We start from the raw sequence: 21,948 nt of genomic DNA on the forward strand, positions 1-21,948 counted from the left end.
AACAATTACCTTGCTAAGTATATATAGAATATATCGTGTATTTATCTCTCGAGGATAAAGGAATCAGATGTTTCCAAAACTCAAATTAGATGTAAAAATGCAAGAAACTAAAGATCATGGTACTGGATATGAGAAAGATTTTCACGACCAAGAAAGAAAATATGCCCGAATTGCGGCCATTTAACGAAAAAAAAAATACAAAATACATTAGTGCGAAATCAACGTTGTCATCAAAAACATAAAATACAAATTTTCCTACGAAATTGTTTCCTAAATATGCTAAAGAGTCAAATAATGGTCACATGTTTTCAATCTTGAACATAGATAATCATATTCTGCCATCCTCATAGCATGCATTCCTTGATTCGGTCATTTCATTGAGTGAACCACCATGATCTATATATGTGTGGGAAAAACTGAAGAGCAAGAGCGTTATGAATACTTCAGTATATTTATATATCAATTTTAAGTACTAAGCGTGTAAACAGAAATTAAGTAATGTCGTAGAGGAATATTTGTCTTAAAGAAGCACTCCAGTCACATTGAAGAATAAATAAACGCTATGCCACCTGCCGTCATCGACAAACTAGATATTACAACTATCAACCGATTGCCCAGCTGTTACTTGCTGGAATATATTTCATAGTATACGTATACTAATTGACAGGCAATGTACAAATGTCGTAGAGCATGGTCAGGGTGACAGACATGTTCGAGCCCCTGCAGGTAGAGGCATGTTTGAGGGGGATTTACATGGATCATGTGGACAAGCCACGTCATTTCCTTTGACTGCGCTATGCTGTTTTCAATGTCCCAGTACTTTAGATCTCTCCCTACTGCTCTGCACTTTTCACATTGCTATGTGACAATACGCCAAATTTTACTGAGGTGTACAAAACAACGCTGCCAGAATTACTACTCGTATTCCGAAGAAAGAGCAAATAACACCTATACTGAGGAATCTTCACTGGCTATCGGGAAGTTTCATGTGCGGAGATTGTTCACTTTACGGAGCATTTTTTAAACATCATTTAAAATATAAAACAAAAATTCATTACAAAGAACGGTTTCAGCTTACGAAGTGCGTAATGTGTTTTAATGGCTTTCATAAATATGTTGTGTTCATATATTGATTTCTCAACCAATTAAAAAAGTTAATTAAATGAAGCGAACCGCGGATGGCGGGGAAATGACCGAATTTAGGGTCCTTCGCTTCGAACTCACAAGTGATAAATGAGGTTGCAAGAGTGTTCTTGCGTTGAAACAACGGCTGACGATTTATTACAAACACTTACAAAATGATAATATACATATGAACAAATTATGATACATGACAATATAAATGGCTTGATGAACTCTTTAACCTTTTTTAAGCTGTCCGAACTCGGGGAAACCTATACTCAAATATTCAATACTACGTAATATCCATCTCGCAATAACTCACCAAGGATATTCAGTGAAAAATAAATTCAACAAAAACAATATTAAATACACAGAAAAATAATATTACATAGCAGTGAAATTGCTCTTGTATAATACTGTATAAAATAATCTGCACTTGGAATTTTAGCACCTTCATAATAGCCAGGGCAACACATGCCAGCTGCAACCCATTACAGGAATTTCCTACCTGCTGTTCCTTGACAGTAGGAATTTCACCTCCTATTCACCATCTGAACACACAAACTCTCAAGAGTCTTGTCACTCTATAGCTATCCAAAATGGCTAAGATTCGAGGACAATCTCTGGGACAATAACTACAGTAACAAATAATGTTCAGAATACAAAATATACGAATACACTCTTTAAACAACGAGCAGTACAATACTCGACAGGTACAATAATCAACTGTCAATACACTAAACTGTCAATTACACTTAACGGTATCACTACAGAATTATAATATGCAATAACACCCACGTGCTTGACAATAAACAATACACGCTATGAACCCGTAGGACCAAGGTCCAAACACACAACTTAACATGTTCTTTGTACAGTTAAGCACAGCCTTGCCAACTTAAAAACTACAATTCAATTAACTAACAATAGGGTACGTACAGCATTTATGAAACAATATTTATTACTTAATTTCTTACTAAAATGAGTATAGCTCGCTCGCGGAAAATAAGCTCGTTAGGTCGCGGACATCAAAAATACTGACATCGAGACTCCATCACCCTCTCGCCAGCTCGCTGCATGTTGGTATGTACAGAACCGCCGTCTTGGAAAGCCAGTGGCTTCGAGCCTGAAGCCGAAAAGCAGAAAAACCTGAGGCATCCTGCCTCTTAGAAGGGGGACATCTCCTCACTGACTCCAGATATGAGTAACTCTTGGCAATTAACGATCCAGAGTACTAAAAATTAACAAAATACGAAAGGGTTTACGAGGCACACCCCAGAAGAGTATATAGTACTAGCGACCCCGGTAGACTAACAATAAACATTGGACATCCCTATCTGATGTGCTTTTTACGTGACCCGCCAAGCGGGATACAAAACGTCACGGCCAAACGGCACTACCGAACCATCCCATTCTTACAAACGAAACTCAGGTCAAGCGCGCCAAAAAAGTACATACGCCCACCGACAGGGTGCAGAGACAAAACGCCCAACCACCCACTGAAACATTCAAAAAGCTACAAAAGGACGACCAGCACGCAGCGAAACAAAACATCCCTCCCCAGCACCACCTTCCAAAAAGGCATGCAGCCCCAGATAAACGGCGCAAATTGCCTTCAACCGGAAGGCGAATGTCAGACTTCACCGCCTCCAGGACTGCCTGCCAACTGGCAAATTTCCCTCTAAAAACAACATCACATCTATTCCTCCAAACAAGTTTCAAGTGCATTCCATTGCTATAGCCAATAAACAAACTTTACTTGAAACGTAATTTACCCTTCCCTTAGCGCTTGTATTCTACGTTGGTTTTATTGGCGTAACTCTGACAACCTAACTATGAATGTACGGTACTACATTCACATATGATTGGTTAAATACCCAAATGAATATAACTATTTTTCTTCTCGAAAATATCATACTGTAAGCAGTGGTTTGGTAGCCTATAATATTGTAGTAAATTCTTGCCCATGCAAGCAGTAAAATAGAAGAAGAAAAAAACGAGTGAGCAACAAAAGAAACTAAATCTGCCTATCCCATTAAATGAGACTTATTTACTTCGCTGGCAAAGTAAAGCCTTAATTAGTAAAAGCAAAAAGAAAAAGAAAAAAATGTTTTGTGGACATTAGCCCGCAGAACTATGTGTAATAGGTAGCAATCAATCTTTATTAAATACAGTATTAATGATTAAAGGTAGATACTGTGTAGGAATCTACGTGTCCCCTGGTAGTGGGGGGGGGGGAGCGAAGATCAGTGCAGCTACACACTTGCGCACGCAACTTTTTGTACAAGTTATCGTTCCTTATTATACATATGAGTACAGAGAGGTAATGGAGATTAGGTACCTTTTCCAAGAACATAGCTTTATGATATGGCCATGCACTTACAGTGGCGTAGTACTACACACAAAATTATAGTTGAAATGATGGAAATGATAGCACCACTTTGCATTTAGGCCACCTTACCAATAAAAAGTTCTAAAAAGGGAAGGGGAAATCTCTCCCCTAAACCCCTCCCTAGAACGATGTAAGCCAACTTCTCGAGCTTACCCCGACTATATCCACCCCTCCCCCTCCCTATAGAGGGTAGCGCAACTATGTTTACTTCCTGAGGTCTTTAATCCCCAATACAAAAAATCGAGGTGTGTGTGGCGGGTGTGAGTAATTCTCCGCTGGCAGACAGAATATTAGAAAATTTCAAAAGAAAATACAGTACATAAACATGTAAATGTATATTTTTCCAAAAACCCCTTCCCTGGACGACGTAACATTTTACCCTCCCACAGTCTTCACTACAGAAAGGATTACCGTTTATTTATTGACGTCATGCTAAAAACAAATAATCATAGTAAAAAAAAAAATCAAAATATTATTAATAATAATATGGGTCCTTTTTGGAATATTCTTTGATTTTCTACATGTAATGGCGATTAGTTGCATAAAAAACTACTTTTGTTTTTTATGTTGGTTTGATTTGTTATTGAGACCAAAATAATGTTCGTAATATGTGATACTACGATCAAACGCTTCTTTGTATGTATACCTAGGCTTATAGCCTAACACACGTTGAAGTTTCTCCCAACTGTAGTGATATTCACCGAACATGAATCGCACAGCATTGGTGTGAAATGGCATCTCCCAATTTTTTATATTGGATACTAGCCAACACATGACGGTAAGGAAGAAAGCAATCGTATACATGAGCCAATATGGTGGTGTTGCCGTACCTGTTTCGGCCACTAAAGCCTTTGCAAATTGTGCGACCGTTTCCCCAATACTATAAATAGGGGTGTCATCGCCTAAGAAGAACGCTTCTCCACCGATATCTGTCTCCTCGTCGGGACGTAAGAGTGAGTTGACTGCCAAAACGTATGAGTATGCGATATTACCAGCGTATGCAAATTGAATCTTCCCGCTCGGTTCACCTATGCGGAATGCAACCCCAGCATTTATGAAATACCCCAAATTTGTAGTTAGAATATGTTCCCCCTCCCCGTACATGCCACATGGTCTCAGAGCGCACGTCCTCAATTTTATACCGTTTTTTAGTGCTTTATTGTTGGCTCTCAGAACCATTATCTCGGCATCGTACTTGGACTGAGAATAAACACACAAGATTGGGTTGATAGGGGGCACTGTAACCGATGTCTCGGAGGCGTTAACACTAGGCTTTTTAAGATCGTTCGCTACTTCAAAAGAACTCGTGTAGACTAGACATTCAACGTTCTGTTCAATACAGGCGTTCACCGCATTTTCTGTTCCTATATTTTAAAGGGGAATATAAAGGAAAAGAAAGAAACAGTATTGATAATTAAAACCATGCTGGAAAACGTGTCGCTTATAGTCAGATGGGGAGGGAATGTAACTGGTCAATATAACCTTTGCAATGTTCAGATCATTTAAAAAAAACCTAGGCCTATCCGTTGTCAGTTTTTGTACCAGTTGGCAGTAATTTTACTGTACAGTATTTCCCTACAGTTTTTCCCAACCCATCTTATTTATTTTGGAAGATCACTTCATATGAGAAAACCGTAGACTTCTCCTGGGTGAAACCCGATCTTTTTTCTTCTTCAGCCAGCCAGAGCTGGAACCCACGGCCTGTTAGATGCTACAGGTATATATCATTGCTTCTAATGCCTCCAATTTGACCATACCACTCGACCATATCACTGGTATATCTGGAAACCTCAATTGTAAAAGCCCTTTAGTTTCCTTTGATACTGCATCGGATATCCATGTTTGAAACCGGCAATTCTCTATGAGGGTGCACTGAACTTACCGTCTACGTTAACAGCGCGTATTGACTTTCTGTTAGGGTATGCACCAAACGCAACACAGCTGCAATTGTGGATGACGGCGTCCACATTTTCGCAGGCTTTAGTTACAGCCGCGGGATCACAGATACTACCCTCGATGTGGTTAAGTTTATGAGAATTCTTCGATGCTGAAAGAAGAGGACAAAAGATGGTTTAAGAATAAATTTAAAATATTTGTTAAACAAGGATTCATGTACTAGTTTATAAAATGAATCAGATACATAACGAAACTGGCACATAAAGAGGGTATATTATATAATGATGGCTGTCCAGAAAATAGACTTCTGCGTTCTTGAGTGGTATATAGCCCGTTTACACTTGAGAACGACCAATCGGGGTCCGATCAACCGCTGATAAGACCACGCAATTTTGACCCCGCGATGGACTAGGTCCGAAGGAGGATCAGACCACACGTTCGATGTTAAATTTGAAATGTAAACCTAGCTTAGGTTAATCATCGATCAGCGGTGGCCTTTAACTTAATTACAGACGTAATTTGTCCGGCCAGACGTTATCTACTGGGGGACCTAATTGAATTTACACCGGTTGTAGATGCTCTTTAACACGGTAATTTATCTGGTCTTTGATAGCCGTCTTATATGTAGATAAACGGAATTACTTTTCTTTGCTAGGAAAAGTCATCCGAGATATAGGTTATAGGCACGAAAACTAATCAAGTTGATCTAATCTCAATCCCTACCCCCAGACATCGAGAATGGGACTTGTATATGATCATGACAGTGTTACGTCAAGTCTCATGGAAACAGGCGCAGCGGAACGGAAAAATTATTGGGGGGGCTAATGTGTGGAGACTATCTAAGCGGGGCGCCACCATCGGTTGGCGCGGAGCGTACAAGAAATTTTGGGTTTTTTTCAAACCCCCAGATGGCCGGAAACGGCACTTCCCGAGTGTTTTATGCTGCGAATACCTAGCCCTAAAATATGGGTCTCAAGCCTGCAATTTCTCAGATTGCACGAGAAAGTCTGTAAAAACATTGTAATTTGTATATTCGATGGTGTTTTAAGAGTGTAGCTATTACTCGTAGTGTACTCGCAAAGACGCTTTTGAGTGTAGTAAGGGCAGTGGCGGAGCTAGGGGTATTGGTCGGGGGGGGGGGAGGCAAGAATGGTCTGTAGGGCGCTTTCGACACTATCTAAGCGGAGCGCCACCACAGGTTGGCGCGGAGCGTACAGAAAATTTTTGAGTAATGATACTCTACAGATTGCAGGAAATGACCCTTTCCGGGCCTTGCTAATTTGCAGATAAACGGAGAATAAATAGGTGTCGTCGCCATTTTGTCGGAAAATTACACCAACAGAATATGACAAATATCAATAGGTAGATGAGAGCGCAATAAAATAGTCAATAATCACGAATAAGTAAAAAGTAGTGAAAAGCTGAAAAGGGCGCCAGCAGTCCATTTGAGTCCGTCAGGGTGAGGGGGCATCCGCCCTGACTGTATGGACGCTCCGCCACTGAGTAAGGGGATGTTGGAGAACTGGCTGAAATGAGGCAAGTCATTGTCCTAAGACGAAGTTGTGTTGCGCTTACCGGTACTCACACTCACTGCTTCCACTTTTCACGGGGCGTGAAGACGCGGTTGAGGTGACAATGTGGTCTATAGCCAGTGGACGGGCCAAGGGTCCCCCAGCATTTACTAAAATTATTACACCTATATAGTATACGTGTGCATCGGACAGATCGACAAGTATGCATTGAAAAATGGGCAGATGCACGTTTCGGAGCCTTGGTAAATATTGGGGGGGGGGGGCTTATCATGCATTTGCCCCCTCAACTTTTTCATTGGGGGGCTGAGCCCCCCAAGCCCCCCCCCCCCCGGTTCCGCCGCCACTGCATGGAAATACAAACAAAAGTATACATGGTTGCTACCTTTGAGAAAGGTAAGATCTAAGAACAAACGATCTCAGAACGAACTGCCGCATATTACTATGGTTTAACTAATATAAAAAAGGTCAACAAACTATTAGAGATTACTGCATTGAATCTCAATGTAGCTGTATGTCGTTCTAAAGTAAACAAAGCATGCCTATTCATAACTTTGATATCCAGTGGTGGTATAAAGACGCTGCTATAAAGATAACGGCTTAATCTTCATTCCAAATTTATTTAATTAATTAATTAATCAATGAATTAAGTAAGTAATTTATAGGTCCCCTGTTCAGATAGTGTCCCTTTCATAATAGATAAACGAGAGTTCGTATGCCTTAATAGTTTGATGACCCTTATTCCATGTTGATATACTGGTATATTAAAATAACTCGTTGAAAGACGCAAAGATAGAATCTGACCCCCCCCCCCCCCCCCCAAAGTCATGCACCCAACTCTTCCACTTTATAGAAGAAAAAAATATATAGAATAGAGCATTCATCCTTCAACGCCAACAGACTGTTTGTTGTAGTGGGTTACGTCAGTATTTAATGCAACAATAGTACAACACGTGACTAATTAAATCGAAACATTTCATGGAAACTATAACATAATCAGGACACGAGAAGTAACCATACTCTTGATATTTTTACTTACAGCCGTTCTTCCTTAGACTTAACTCATGGTGCATGTAGTTAATCTCCCCCCCCCCCCTCCTCACCCCCTACTACCTCTGCCATTGGTTTCGAGCAACGTGACCGCATGTTAGTTGCCTGCCCCCACCCCTTTAGTTTGAGTCGATTTCAATTTCAATATCATGTTACCGCTCTAACAAGAAAGGAAGATTGTTGTTTGTTTGTTTGTTTACACACTCATTTAATACCCCAGCTATCGTCTTTTGTTTTAATCGTATTCATTTATTTGCCAAAGAATACGTTAACAATCAACTTAGTCTCGCAATGACATTTTATTTCCTCACCTTCCTTTGAACCACGCAAGTTTGTGTAGACGAACTATTTGATATCATTACTTACGATGTAGACCGTGGTGCCACTTGAACGGCTGGATATCAAATGATCTTATTTCCTTCACAGGAAATACCTCTTGTTCCATCAACTCTTTGACGATATGCTGACCAAGAAAGCCGGCTCCTCCCGTCACAAGGATGGTTACACCTTCCTGATTAGTCATTGTCAATCTACAGGTGGTGAGAAGCAAACTTCCTCATTAACTCAGAAAGTTAATTTAGATCATCAGTATTTCACCCCAAAATATGCAAAAAAAAGTCAAATAATGGCCATGAATGTTCACAGTTCAACAAGCATCAGGCGCGGATCCATTGAATATGGAGTGTATATACCCCAAATTTTAACCCCACGCCCCCCCCCCCCAAAAAAATTGATATTAGCACAACCTTGCGTTTAGACATATCCGTGTGGACCTAATTACAACCTAATTATGCCACATAATGCTCTATTACACGTTTAAATTTATAATTACACGAGAGAGACCTTCAGCGACACCGGGACTATACATCCCTACCCTTTTTAACATCCGAGACCCACCCTGACTATCACATTCAAAGCATTGTGACTCCAATGAGACATTTAAAGTGATTTATTCAACCGACCCCTATATCTGAGAATAATTTGACGAGTCAAAATCTTCAGAAAAAGCTACTTTTTCAAATCTTTAAAATTTTGTTGTTATTGAGGGAGGGGTGAAAGGGGGTAGGGGGAAACGATCACCTTTAAATGACACCTATTAATTCTGTTGTTTTTATTTCTCTAGTTAGAATCAATTTCGGAAATATATCAGTACAGATATATAGCAAGACGAGAATGAGTTGTGATTTGGGTTCTCTGTCATCATTTCGGAAATTATGTCCTTCTTGCTGAGGAGGTTATCCCAGTTATCTAACTGTTGGATGTCATCCTTCGCATTCAAGCTTTTAGTAGTGCGCCTCTGCATAATTCATTAATCAGAGAATTACTTAGTGCTCATAACTTTTATATAATAATCATAAGAGTTTTAGAGTCTGACTCATCTCAAGATTAGTGTCCAGGCGAGAATCAAGGAGGTGGGGGTGTTCAACCCCCTTGTCAACCCCCTCCAAGATTTAAAGGTCAATAGTTACTAGCACAACCTCATTTGAAAACACAAAAAATGAGTTTGGGTGGGAGTGGGGGGAGGGTAGACATGGGAGGTTACACTTTATTTATCACTAACTATTGTTAGACATATAAGTATTTGTAGCAAACTTACCACAAACAAATAAAATCTCTTTATCTGTGGCCTTTCCCAACGATTGGTGATAAGTAATTTAACCTTGTTAAACCGAATAGTCCGTTGAACTAATTACAGACTTTGATCAACCTTCCTTCAAAGACGATCAGTCTGTAGGAAAATCGTTTAAGGTAAACCCCCGTGCTTGCTTTTCGTCAACCCAACCGCCCCCCCCCCCCAACCTTAGATTTCTACTCACTTCCTCTAGATTTCCTTACTCAAATTCCACCTACGCAGGTAATTTCCGTTGCGGAAATACCTCGGTGCCAAGTATGCCCCCATATTACTTAAGGCATTTAAGTTTAAATTCCCTATGCATATATGGTCTAATGCCCCTTCCCTCTCTTGTGGTGCTAGCAACGTCATTTACATATTTTGCTGTGTTCTTTGTAAAGAGGGCAGTTGTGTAAGTGAAACAAGCTCTCGGTTTCCCTTACGTTTTAATAATCACAAAATAATCAATTCGTGTCAATTTTGAAGGATCCCCCATTATGTTGCGGCTTAATGTTGCGGCTTAAGAGGAGAAGTGGATAGCATTTCCTGCTCCAATTTGTGCATAAATATGTTGGCGTAACATGATGTCATTTAAGTGCACATTGCGGTACCTTTGATGTGGAGATAATATTTATCATTAATAGAGAAATGATAAATATTACTTAATAAAAAACGTAAAATAGGACCAAGACTTATCAGCTGATGTGGTGTTAATGGCATACTCACGAAAAAATGTTGACAAGCGATAGCTCCCTCATCGTGAGGGATATTGGTATATAAAAAGTATACGTCCGTGGTTACAAGTTAAGGAATAAATCGGTAACGCCTGAATATTATTAAGGATTCTCAAAAAAATGTGAAGTGTCCTGTATATAAGAAGGAATATGGTCTAGTAAAGGGTAGAGTATGGAGTGGATGAATCCTGAAACGTGTTCTGTAAGACAGTAAGACTATACCAATTCCTAAAATAATTGGTTGACACGGAGGGAATAACTTGAGTGTCCTGGTTAGTTCACAAATGTCTTGACGACGGATTTTCTCTGCAGGGTCTGAAGGGATAAGTCCGGGTAGTACCTGTTGTGCATCGGCTATCAATGGGAAGTCTGTGCTTTGGGTAAAGTGTGGTAAGTTCCTAACGATGGGTGCTTTGGTGTTAATTCTACTACCTTGGTCACCACATACGTTCCGGTATTGTTTGGCACAACTCATCGATTTTGAGGTGGACGACCCTGGACCGTTTTTCCAGTGAAAACTAGATATCAGAGTTATTTAGTTGTTCCTCTGCCTTAGAATATATAATCAGCTTTAAAATATATAGAAACGAATGATAATCTTACCGCAATTCCAAGAATTACAAATAGCAAGCACACGTCTTATACGGCGTTTTATTCCGTGTTTTGAATTGATGAAACGATCGCTCTCACTGCATTAATCGCTCATCTGACTTTCATCAGTGCCATCTTGCCTGAATGTGTGTTTGTGATAACTGTGTGTTTATGCACTCACTACACTCACAACAAGTCAATTATCGAATGTGACACAAAGTCCACGAATCCCTTTACTTTTGAAGTCTGTTTGTAAGTGAGGAGCATGTTGACGTAAATATTTAGGTGATTTCAGCCCGCGAGTCAGTCAACGTTCCTACCTATATAAAGTTCGGATCACCTTGCCCAAGATAGTTTGCTGACCCCATTATCTCAGAAAACTCCACATCTTCATTTGTGTATAGAAGTATGGAATACTGCATAGGCCTACGTGTTGCAGTTTCGAACAATTACCTTGCTAAGTATATATAGAACATATCGTGTATTTATCTCTCGAGGAAAAAGGAATCAGATGTTTCCAAAACTCAAATTAGATGTAAAAATGCAAGAAACTAAAGATCATGGTACTGGATATGAGAAAGATTTTCACGACCAAGAAAGAAAATATGCCCGAATTGCGGCCATTTAACGAAAAAATAAATACAAAATGCAAAATACATTAGTGCGAAATCAACGTTGTCATCAAAAACATAAAATACAAATTTTCCTACGAAATTGTTTCCTAAATATGCTAGAGAGTAAAATAATGGTCACATGTTTTCAATCTTGAACATAGATAATCGTATACTGCCACCCTCATAGCATGCATTCCTTGATTCGGTCAATTCATTGAGTGAACCACCATGATCTATATATGTGTGGGAAAAACTGAAGAGCAAGAGCGTTATGAATACTTCAGTATATTTATACTTATCCCTTTTAAATGCTAAGCGTGTAAACAGAAATTAAGTAATGTCGTAGAGGAATATTTGTCTTAAAGAAGCACTCCAGTCACATTGAAGAATAAATAAACGCTATGCCACCTGCCGTCATCGACAAACTAGATATTACAACTATCAACCGATTGCCCAGCTGTTACTGGCTGGAATATATTTCATAGTATACGTATACTAATTGACAGGCAATGTACAAATGTCGTAGAGCATGGTCAGAGTGACAGATCTGTTCGAGCCCCTGCAGGTAGAGGCATGTTTATGGGGATTTACATGGACCATGTGGACAAGCCACGTCTTTTCCTTTGACGGCGCTATGCTGTTTTCAATGTCCCAGTACTTTAGATCTCTCCCTACTGCTCTGCACTTTTCACATTGCTATGTGCCTATACGCCAAACTTTACTGAGGTGTACAAAACAACGCTGCCAGAATTACTACTTGTATGCCGAAGAGAGAGCACATAACACCTATACTGAGGAATCTTCACTGGCTATCGGGAAGTTTCACGTGCGGAGATTGTTCACTTTACGGAGCATTTTTTAAACATCATTTAAAATATAAAACAAAAATTCATTACAGAGAACGGTTTCAGCTTACGAAGTGCGTAATGTGTTTTAATGGCTTTCATAAATATGTTGTGTTCATATATTGATTTCTCAACCAATTAAAAAAGTTAATTAAATGAAGCGAACCGCGGATGGCGGGAGAAATGACCGAATTTAGGGTCCTTCGCTTCGAACTCACAAGTGATAAATGAGGTTGCAAGAGTGTTCTTGCGTTGAAACAACGGCTGACGATTTATTACAAACACTTACAAAATGATAATATACATATGAACAAATTATGATACATGACAATATAAATGGCTTGATGAACTCTTTAACCTAATTTAAACTGTCCGAACTCGGGGAAACCTATACTCAATTATTCAATACGACGTATAATATCCATCTTGCAATAACTCACCAAGGATATTCAGTGAAAACTAAATTCAACAACAACAATATTGAAGAATAATATTACATAGCAGTGAAATTGCTCTTGTACAATACTGTATAAAAGGTATTATGAACATAATGAAATACTCTGCACTTGGAAATACAATACGTTTGCCAACAGGCGAGGACTTTTAGCACCTTCAAAATAGCCAGGGCAACACATGCCAGCTGCAACCCATTACAGGAATTTCCTACCTACTGTTCCTTGACAGTAGGAATTTCACCTCCTGAACCCACAAACTCTCAAGAGTCTTGTCACTCTATAGCTATCCAAAATAGCTAAGATTCAAGGACAACCTCTGAGACAATAACTACAGTAACAAATCATGTTCAGAATACAAAATATACGAATACACTCTTTAAACAACGAGCAGTACAATACTCGACAGGTACAATAATCAACTGGCAATACACTAAACTGTCAATTACACTTAACGGTATCACTACAGAATTATAACATGCAATAACACCCACTTGCTCAACAATAAACAATACACGCTATGAACCCGTAGGACCAAGGTCCAAACACACAACCTAACATGTTCTTTGTACAGTAAGCACAGCCTAGCCAAAGGGCAACAATTAAAAACTACAATTCAATTAACTAACAATAGGGTACGTACAGCATTTATGAAACAATATTTATTACTTAATCTCTTACTAACATGAGCACAGCTCGCTCGCGGAAAATAAGCTCGTTAGGTCGCAGACATCAAAAATACGGACATCGAGACTCCATCACCCTCTCGCCAGCTCGCTGCATGTTGGTATGTACAGAACCGCCGTCTTGGAAAACCAGTGGCTTCGAGCCTGAAGCCGAAAACCGGAAAAACCTGAGGCATCCTGCCTCTTAGTAGGGGGAAATCTCCTCACTGACTCCAGGTATGAGTAACTCTTGGCAATTAACGATCCAAAAGGACGACCAGCACGCAGCGAAAACATCCCTCCCCAGCACCACCTTCCAAAAAAGGCATGCCGCCCCAGATAAACGGCGAGAATCGCCTTCAACCGGAAGGCGAATGAACTTCACCGCCTCCAGGACTGCCTGCCAACTGGCAAATTTCCCTCTAAAAACAACATCACATCTATTCCTCCAAACAAGTTTTAAGTGCATTCCATTGCTATAGCCAAATAAACAAACTTTAATTGAAACGAAATTTACCCTTCCCTTAGCGCTTGTATTCTACGTTAGTTTTATTGGCGTAACTCTGACAACCTAACTATGAATGTACGGTACTACATTCACATATGATTGGTTAAATACCCAAATGAATATAACTATTTTTCTTCTCGAAAATATCATACACTAAGCAGTGGTTTGGTAGCCTATAATGTTGTAGAAAATTGTCGCCCATGAAAGCAGTAAAATAGAAGAGAAAAAAACGAGTGAGCAACAAAAGAAACTAAATCTGCCTATCCCATTAAATTAGGCTTATTCACTTCGCTGGCAAAGTAAAGCCTTAATTAGCAAAAGCAAAAACAAAAGGATAAAATGTTTTGTGGACATTCGTCCGCAGAACTATGTGTAATAGGTAGCAATCAATCTTTATTAAATACAGTATTAATGATTAAAGGTAGATACTGTGTAGGGATCTACGTGTCCCCTGGTAGTGGGGGGGGGGCGAAGATCAGTGCAGCTACACACCTGCGCACGCAACTTAATGTACAAGTTATCGTTCCTTATTATACATATGAGTAAAGAGAGGCAATGGAGATTATGTACCTTTTCCAAGAACATAGCTTTATGATATGGCCATGCACTCACAGTGGCGTAGTACTACACACAAAATTATAGTTGAAATGATGGAAATTCTAGCACCATTTTGCATTTAGGCCACCTTACCAATAAAAAATTATAAAAAGGGAAGGGGAAACCTCTCCCCTAAACCCCTCCCTAGAACGATGTAAGCCAACTTCGCGAGCTTCCCCCGACTATATCCACCCACCCACCCCCCCCCCTCCCCTCTCCAAGAAAAACATACAAATCGATATAGAGGGTAGCGCAACTCTGTTTACTTCCTGAGGTCTTTAATCCCCAATACAAAAAATCGAGGTATGTGTGGCGGGTGGGAGTAATTCTCCGCTGGCAGACAGAATATTAGAAAATTTCAAAAGAAAATACAGTACATAAACATGTAAATGTATATTTTTCCAAAAACCCCTTCCCTGGACGACGTAATATTTTACCCTCCCACAGTCTTCACTACAGAAAGGATTACCGTTTATTTATTAACGTCATGCTAAAAACAAATAATCATAGTAAAAAATAATCAAAATATTATTAATAATAATAAGGGTCCTTTTTGGAATATTCTTTGATTTTCTACATGTAATGGCGATTAGTTGCATAAAAAACTACTTTTGTTTTTTATTTTGGTTTGATTTGTTATTGAGACCAAAATAATGTTCGTAATATGTGATACTACGATCAAACGCTTCTTTGTATGTATACCTAGGCTTATAGCCTAACACACGTTGAAGTTTCTCCCAACTGTAGTGATATTCACCGAACATGAATCGCACAGCATTGGTGTGAAATGGCATCTCCCAATTTTTTATATTGGATACTAGCCAACACATGACGGTAAGGAAGAAAGCAATCGTATACATGAGCCAATATGGTGGTGTTGCCGTACCTGTTTCGGCCACTAAAGCCTTTGCAAACTGTGCGACCATTTCCCCAATACTATAAAGAGGGGTGTCATCGCCTAAGAAGAACGCTTCTCCACTAATATCTGTCTTCTCGTCGGGACGTAAGAGTGATTTGACTGCCAATACGTATGAGTATGCGATATTCCCAGCGTATGCATATTGAATCTTCCCGCTCGGTTCACCTATGCGGAGTGCAACCCCAGCATTTATGAAATACCCCAAATTTGTTGTTAGAATATGTTCCCCCTCCCCGTACATGCCACATGGTCTCAGAGCGCACGTCCTCAATTTTTTACCGTTTTTTAGTGCTTTATTGTTGGCTCTCAGAACCATTATCTCGGCATCGTACTTGGACTGAGAATAAACACACAAGACTGGGTTGATAGCGGGGACTGTAACCGATGTCTCGGAGGCGTTAACACTAGGCTTTTTAAGATCGTTCGCTACTTCAATAGAACTCGTGTAGACTAGACATTCAACGTTCTGTTCAATACAGGCGTTCACCGCATTTTCTGTTCCTATATTTTAATGGGGAATATAAAGGAAAAGAAAGAAACAGTATTGATAATTAAAACCATGCTGGAAAACGTGTCGCTTATAGTCAGATGGGAAGAAAATGTAACTGGTCAATATAACCTTTGCAATGTTCAGATCATTTAAAAAAATAAATTATCAGTTGTCAGGTTTTGTTCCAGTTGGCAGTAATTTTACTGTACAGTATTTCCCTACAGTTTTTCCCAACCCATCTTATTTATTTTGGAAGATACCTTCATATGGAAAAACCGTAGACTTCTCCTGGGTAAAAACCCGATCTTTTTTCTTCTTCAGCCAGCCAGAGCTGGAACCCACGGCCTGTAAGAAGCTACAGGTATATATATCATTGCTTCTCATTCTCATTGAATCATGCCTCCAATTTGACCATACCACACGACCATATCACTGGTATTTCTGGAAACCTCAATTGTAAGCAGTGACGTCGTGCCCATTGGGGCCCGGGGGGAACAGCCCCCCCCCCAAGAAATTGTCAAAGGTGTCATAAAATTTGGTCATAATTTAAAAGAAAAAGTGTTTACGAAATCGAAAAGTAGACTAAAAAGTCAATTGCTCTAAGATGGTCGTTGCGGATTTTCCACACACCTCAAAGACGCGCGGAGGCGCGCAAGCAGACTGCCATTGATTTATTTTGGAACGTAATTCAGCGACGTTGAATGATAACAGTGTCAGCAACTAAATTTCTTGTAGGGCCTACGAGAATTGGCGCTTATGTTGACTGCTTGGTCGATGGTTGTTAATTGTTGATATTCAGTCAATCAAAACAGTTAAATAATTACTGGTTGATAACTAATGAACCAAATGTTCCATCAACGCTGCCATCGTTGAACAATATTATATATACGTAGTCCCAGAGTAAGTGCAACCCGTTTTTCAATGAAAAAATGGCAATTTGAATTGTTTTCTAAGCCTGTAACAAAGTTCGGAATCTTAAGATAAATGTAGTGAACAGAGATTATGGGACTCCATGTGAACTTCTTCTTAAGTATTGCAATCAGTTCGCTAAAAGGTCCACCAGGATAAATTTTCCTCATGATCTGATAGGCAGTTTCGAAAAAATGAATAATAATAAACATTTCAAATAGAGTCACAATTAACCTGGAAAATAATCACTTCGTTATCGCACGTTTTACCTTAGGTTTCGCTACCTTCGCTTTTTCTGTCCATGTTTTCAAACGGCATAGCTTTTTCTTCACTCAGTCACCACTTCTCACGGGCATGATGGGCGGCGATCATGGATCAGCCAACACAAAAATGTTTCGATTTCTTAAATTTTGGGCGCTTCTGGGAGACGAGGAATTGGTAAACTGAGGAATAAATGGCGATCACTTCCTTCGAGAATATTTCCCAAAATAAAAAATTGCCGAAATTTTTTATCAATTTAAGGGGTGTTGCATACTGCCATAAGTCACGGGAAATGCCGTTTCCTGCAATCTGAGGGGTCTGCCAGACGAAAAATTTCTTGTACGCTGCGCGCCAACCTGTGGTCATCACCTGCTCACGCCCCCCCCCCCCCAAAAGAAAATTATTTTCGCACGACGCCCCTGATTGTAAGAGCCCTTTAGTTTCCTTTGATACTGCATCGGATATCCGTGTTTGAAACCGGCAATTCTCTAAGAGGGTGCACTGAACTTACCGTCTACGTTAACAGCGCGTATTGACTTTCTGTTAGGATATGCACCAAACGCAACACAGCCGCAATTATGGATGACGGCGTCCACATTTTCGCAGGCTTTAGTTACAGCTGCGGGATCACAGATACTACCCTCGATGTGGTTAAGTTTATGAGAATTCTTCGATGCTGAGAGAAGAGGATAAAAGATGGTTTAAGAATAAATTTTAAATATTTGTTATAAAACGAGTCATGTACTCTATTACGACAGCTTCCGTGGTGATAGGAAGATATGTCGGAGTTTTACCCTTCCCAACCATCTCCCCAACCCTCTCCCCAAACCCCCACCAAACCCTTTCCAATTGTCATACATAGTTTATCAAATGAATCAGATACATAACGAAACTGGCACAAAAAGAGGGGATATATAATACACAATGATGGCGGTCCAAAAAATGTACTTCTTCGTTCTTGAGTGGAATAAAGCCCGTTTACACCTGAGAACGACCACTCGGGGTCCGATCAACTGCGGATCAGACCACGCGATTTAAACCCTGAGATGGACTAGGACCGAAGGAGGATCAGACCACGCGTTCGATGTTAAATTTGTAATGTAAACGCAGCTCGGGTTGATCCTCGAATCAGCGGTGGCCTTAACTTTATTACACGCGTAATTTGTCCGGCCAGACGTTATCTACTAGGGGACCAAATTTAATTTACACCGGCTCTTTTACATGGTAATTTATCCGGTCTTTGATAGCCGTCTAATATCTAGATAAACGGAATTACTTATAGGAAAGGTCATCTGAGATATAGGTTATAGGCACGAAAACTAAACAAGTTGATCTAATCTCAATCCCTGTCTTAAAACATCGAGAAATAAGACTTGTATGTGATCCATGACCATGTTACGTCAAGTCTCATGGAAATATATATAATAAAAAAATTACCTTTGAGAAAGGTAAGATCTAAGAAAGTATAGAGAACGACCTGCCGCATATGGCTATGGTTTAACTGATATCAAAAGGTCAACACACTATTAGAGATTACTGCACTGAATCTCAATGTAGCTGTATGTCGTTCTAAAGTAAACAAAGCATGCCTATTCATAACTTTGATATCCAGTGGTGGTATAAAGACGCTGCTATAAAGATAACGGCTTAATCTTCATTCCAAATTTATTTAATTAATTTATTAATCAATGAATTAAGTAAGTAAGTAATTTATAGGTCCCTTGTTCAGATAGATCCCTTTATAATAGATAAACGAGAGTTCGTATGCCTTAATAGTTTGATGACCCTTATTCCATATTGATATACTGGTATATTAAAATAACTTGTTGAAAGACGCAAAGATAGAATCTAAAATGCCCCCCCCCCCCCACAAAGTCACCAAACTCTTCCACTTCTAAAGAAGAAAAATAAGATATAGAAAAGATCATTCCTCCCTCAACGCCAACAGACTGTTTGTTGTAGTGGGTTACGTCAGTATTTCATGCAACAATAGTACAACACGTGACTAATTAAATTGAAAACATTTCATGGAAACTTTAACATGATCAGGACACGAGAAATAACCATATTCTTGATATTTTTACTTACAGCCGTTCTTCCCTATAGTTGTTACTCATGGTGTATGTAGTTACCCCCCCCCCTCCACCTCCTCCTCCTCCTCTTCCATTGGTTTCGAGAAACGTGACCGCATGTTAGTTGCCTCCCCCTCTCCTTTTTTTTTTATTTTGAGTCGATTTCAATCAATGTCATGTTATCTGAGCTCTAACAAGAAAGGAAGATTATTGTCTGTTTGTTTGTTTACACACTCATTTAATACCCCAGCTATCGTCTTTTGTTTTAATCTTATTTATTTATTTGCCAAAGAATACGTTAACAGACAACTTAGATAGTCGCGCAAGGACATGTAATTTGCTTACCTTCCTTTGAACCATGCAAGTTTGTGTAAACGAACTATTTGATATCATTACTTACGATGTAGACCGTGGTGCCACTTGAAAGGCTGGATATCAAATGATCGTATTTCCTTCACAGGAAATACCTCTTGTTCCATCAACTCTTTGACGATATGTTGACCAAGAAATCCGGCTCCTCCCGTCACAAGGATGGTTACACCTTCCTGATTAGTCATTGTCAATCTACAGGTGGTGAGAAGCGAACTTCTTCATTAACTCAAAAAGTTAGTTGAGATCATCAGTATTTCACCCCAAATATGCAAAAAAAGTCAAATAATGGCCATGAATGTTCACAGTTCAACAAGCATCAGGCGCGGATCCAGGGAAAATATCCAGAGTGTATATACCCCATATTTTAACCCCCGCCCCCCCCCCAATTTTTTTTAAAGTTGCTATCAGCTCAACCTTGCTTTTAGTCCTATCCGTGTGGACCTAAATTACAACCAAATTATGCCCAGAATGTCCTATTTCACGTCTTTTATTTTAATTACATGGGAGACACCTTCAACGGCACCAGTACTACAGCCCCCCCCCCCATGTTTAACATCCGAGACCCACCCTGAGTATCACATTCAAAGCATTGTTCTCCAATGAGACATTTAAAGTGAATTATTCAACCGACCCCTATGTCTGAGAATAATTTAACGAGTCAAAATCTTCAGAAAAAGCTACTTTTTCAAATCTATTCAATTCTGTTGTTATTGAGGGAGGGGGGTGGAAGGAGGGGAGGGGGAAACGATCACCTTTAAATGACACCGATTATTTCTGTTGTTTTTATTTCTCTAGATAGAATCAATTTCGGAAATATATCAGTACAGGTATATAGAGAGGCGAGAATGAGTTGTGATTTGAGGTCTCTTTTATCATTTCGGAAATTATGTCCTTCTAACTGAGGAGGTTATTCCAGTTATCTAACTGTTTGGATGTCATCCTTCGCATTCAAGCCTTTGGTGGTGCGCCTCTGCCGAATTCATTAATCAGAGAATCACTTAGTGCTCACAACTTAACTAGCACAACCTCATGTGTAGACCTTAAATATAAAAAACGAAAATGGGGGCTGGAGTGGGAATGGGTGGTGGACATGGGAGGTTATAACACTTTATTTACCACTAACTATTGTTAGACACAGGGGCGTATCCAGGGGGGCGCAACAGGCGCGCGCCCCCCCTATTGGCCGTCACCAAAAAAAAAAAAGTTTAGCAAGAAAAAAAAAAAAAAAAAAAATTGATGACGACCTTTATGTGTGTCGGTGATCGCTCAACCCCCCCCCCCCTCCCGTATGCTTTATTTTTTGTTTGCCAAAAAAAGGTTCTGGCGAAGTTCGGCGGCATAATAGTTTTAGAAACATAGATGGTAATTGTGTTTGTATTATCACTATAAACACTAAATGACATGCCAGCCATACTAAATTGTGCATTTTGTGTCCATATTTACTGGAAATGTTGCTTATTATTAAGGTCGAAAAATGGATCACATATGGCCATGGGCGGCGATCCTGGGTGGAGGGGGGATATATCCCCCCATGAAAATGGGTGGAGGGGATGTAATGCACCATATCCCCCCCCCCCACCAAATGCCAGGGATAAGAATATTTTCATGCCTACATTTATGCATCTTCGTTAATGTACGGCTCTTTTTTAGCTTCATTTCTCGCCTACCATAAACGCAGTGCGATCTTTTCAAATAAAGCGTCTTTATAAAGCAAAAATAGTTGACTGTAGGCTTCATTGGCCCTATAACAACAAAATGTATTATTGCGCCCACGGTATTGATATAGTACATATATGCACCCTCATAGTATTCATATAGGCCCTATAGTAGGCCTACACACGTACATGTTCCCTCGAACAGCTGAGAATCTCATGTAACCAGGGTAATGCTTAATACACGTTTCACCTGGATGCCCTAGCAATCGGTACCTAGGAATGTAACTATGTGTAATTGTGTATTGCATGTGTATAGGCCTATAATAGCCTGCATGAGGCCATTTTCTTCATCGAATAATATAACAGAGCTCTCGAACATTCTAACGTTGCGCCTGAAACAAGACTGACAGGGGCAATTTTCCCAAAATAACACCCGAAATTTAAAAAAAAGTATTTTGGATGCTGATTATGAGATATTTCGGACATGACATCCCTATTTTAAAGTTGGGTATATGCCGCTTGGAAACCTCGGGAAGTGCCGTTTCCGGCCATCTAGAGGGTTTGTTAATCCCAAAATTTTCTTGTACGCTTCGCGCCAACTCATGGTGGCGCTACGCTTAGATAGTTAACAAGGTCATATCCCCCCCCCCCCCCTTACTCGGA

General features: G+C 39.8%; 2 protein-coding genes across 3 annotated transcripts in view; both read right to left on the reverse strand.

Annotated features, from left to right (window-relative positions):
* Positions 1 to 131: 131 nt before the first annotated feature.
* On the reverse strand, positions 132 to 11,168 carry LOC139968025 (3 beta-hydroxysteroid dehydrogenase/Delta 5-->4-isomerase type 2-like). 2 transcript variants are annotated; one of them, XM_071972314.1, is made up of 5 exons: positions 10,939 to 11,167; positions 8,356 to 8,519; positions 5,397 to 5,561; positions 4,345 to 4,878; positions 132 to 2,356 (listed from the first exon to the last, which is right to left on the reverse strand). In XM_071972314.1, exons 2-5 carry the CDS (start codon positions 8,510 to 8,512, stop codon positions 2,289 to 2,291), a joined length of 924 nt encoding a protein of 307 aa, XP_071828415.1. In that variant the 5' UTR covers positions 8,513 to 8,519; positions 10,939 to 11,167; the 3' UTR covers positions 132 to 2,288. The 2 variants fall into 2 exon arrangements, with proteins under 2 accessions (XP_071828415.1, XP_071828414.1); XM_071972313.1 differs by having other exon boundaries at positions 132 to 4,878; positions 10,939 to 11,168.
* Positions 11,169 to 12,445: 1,277 nt separating this feature from the next.
* The window catches only part of LOC139968030 (3 beta-hydroxysteroid dehydrogenase/Delta 5-->4-isomerase type 2-like), an 11,112-nt gene continuing 1,609 nt past the window's right edge, over positions 12,446 to 21,948 (reverse strand). The window contains exons 2-4 of the mRNA XM_071972322.1: positions 19,659 to 19,822; positions 17,698 to 17,862; positions 12,446 to 16,027 (exon numbers count right to left, since the gene is read on the reverse strand). Coding sequence (XP_071828423.1) covers positions 15,213 to 16,027; positions 17,698 to 17,862; positions 19,659 to 19,815 — 1,137 coding nt within the window. The 5' untranslated portion in view covers positions 19,816 to 19,822 and the 3' untranslated portion in view covers positions 12,446 to 15,212. The remainder of the gene's footprint in view (positions 16,028 to 17,697; positions 17,863 to 19,658; positions 19,823 to 21,948) is intronic.

Source organism: Apostichopus japonicus, chromosome 5 (genome assembly GCF_037975245.1).
Source record: "Apostichopus japonicus isolate 1M-3 chromosome 5, ASM3797524v1, whole genome shotgun sequence".
In the NCBI taxonomy this organism is placed as follows: Eukaryota; Metazoa; Echinodermata; class Holothuroidea; order Aspidochirotida; family Stichopodidae; genus Apostichopus; species Apostichopus japonicus.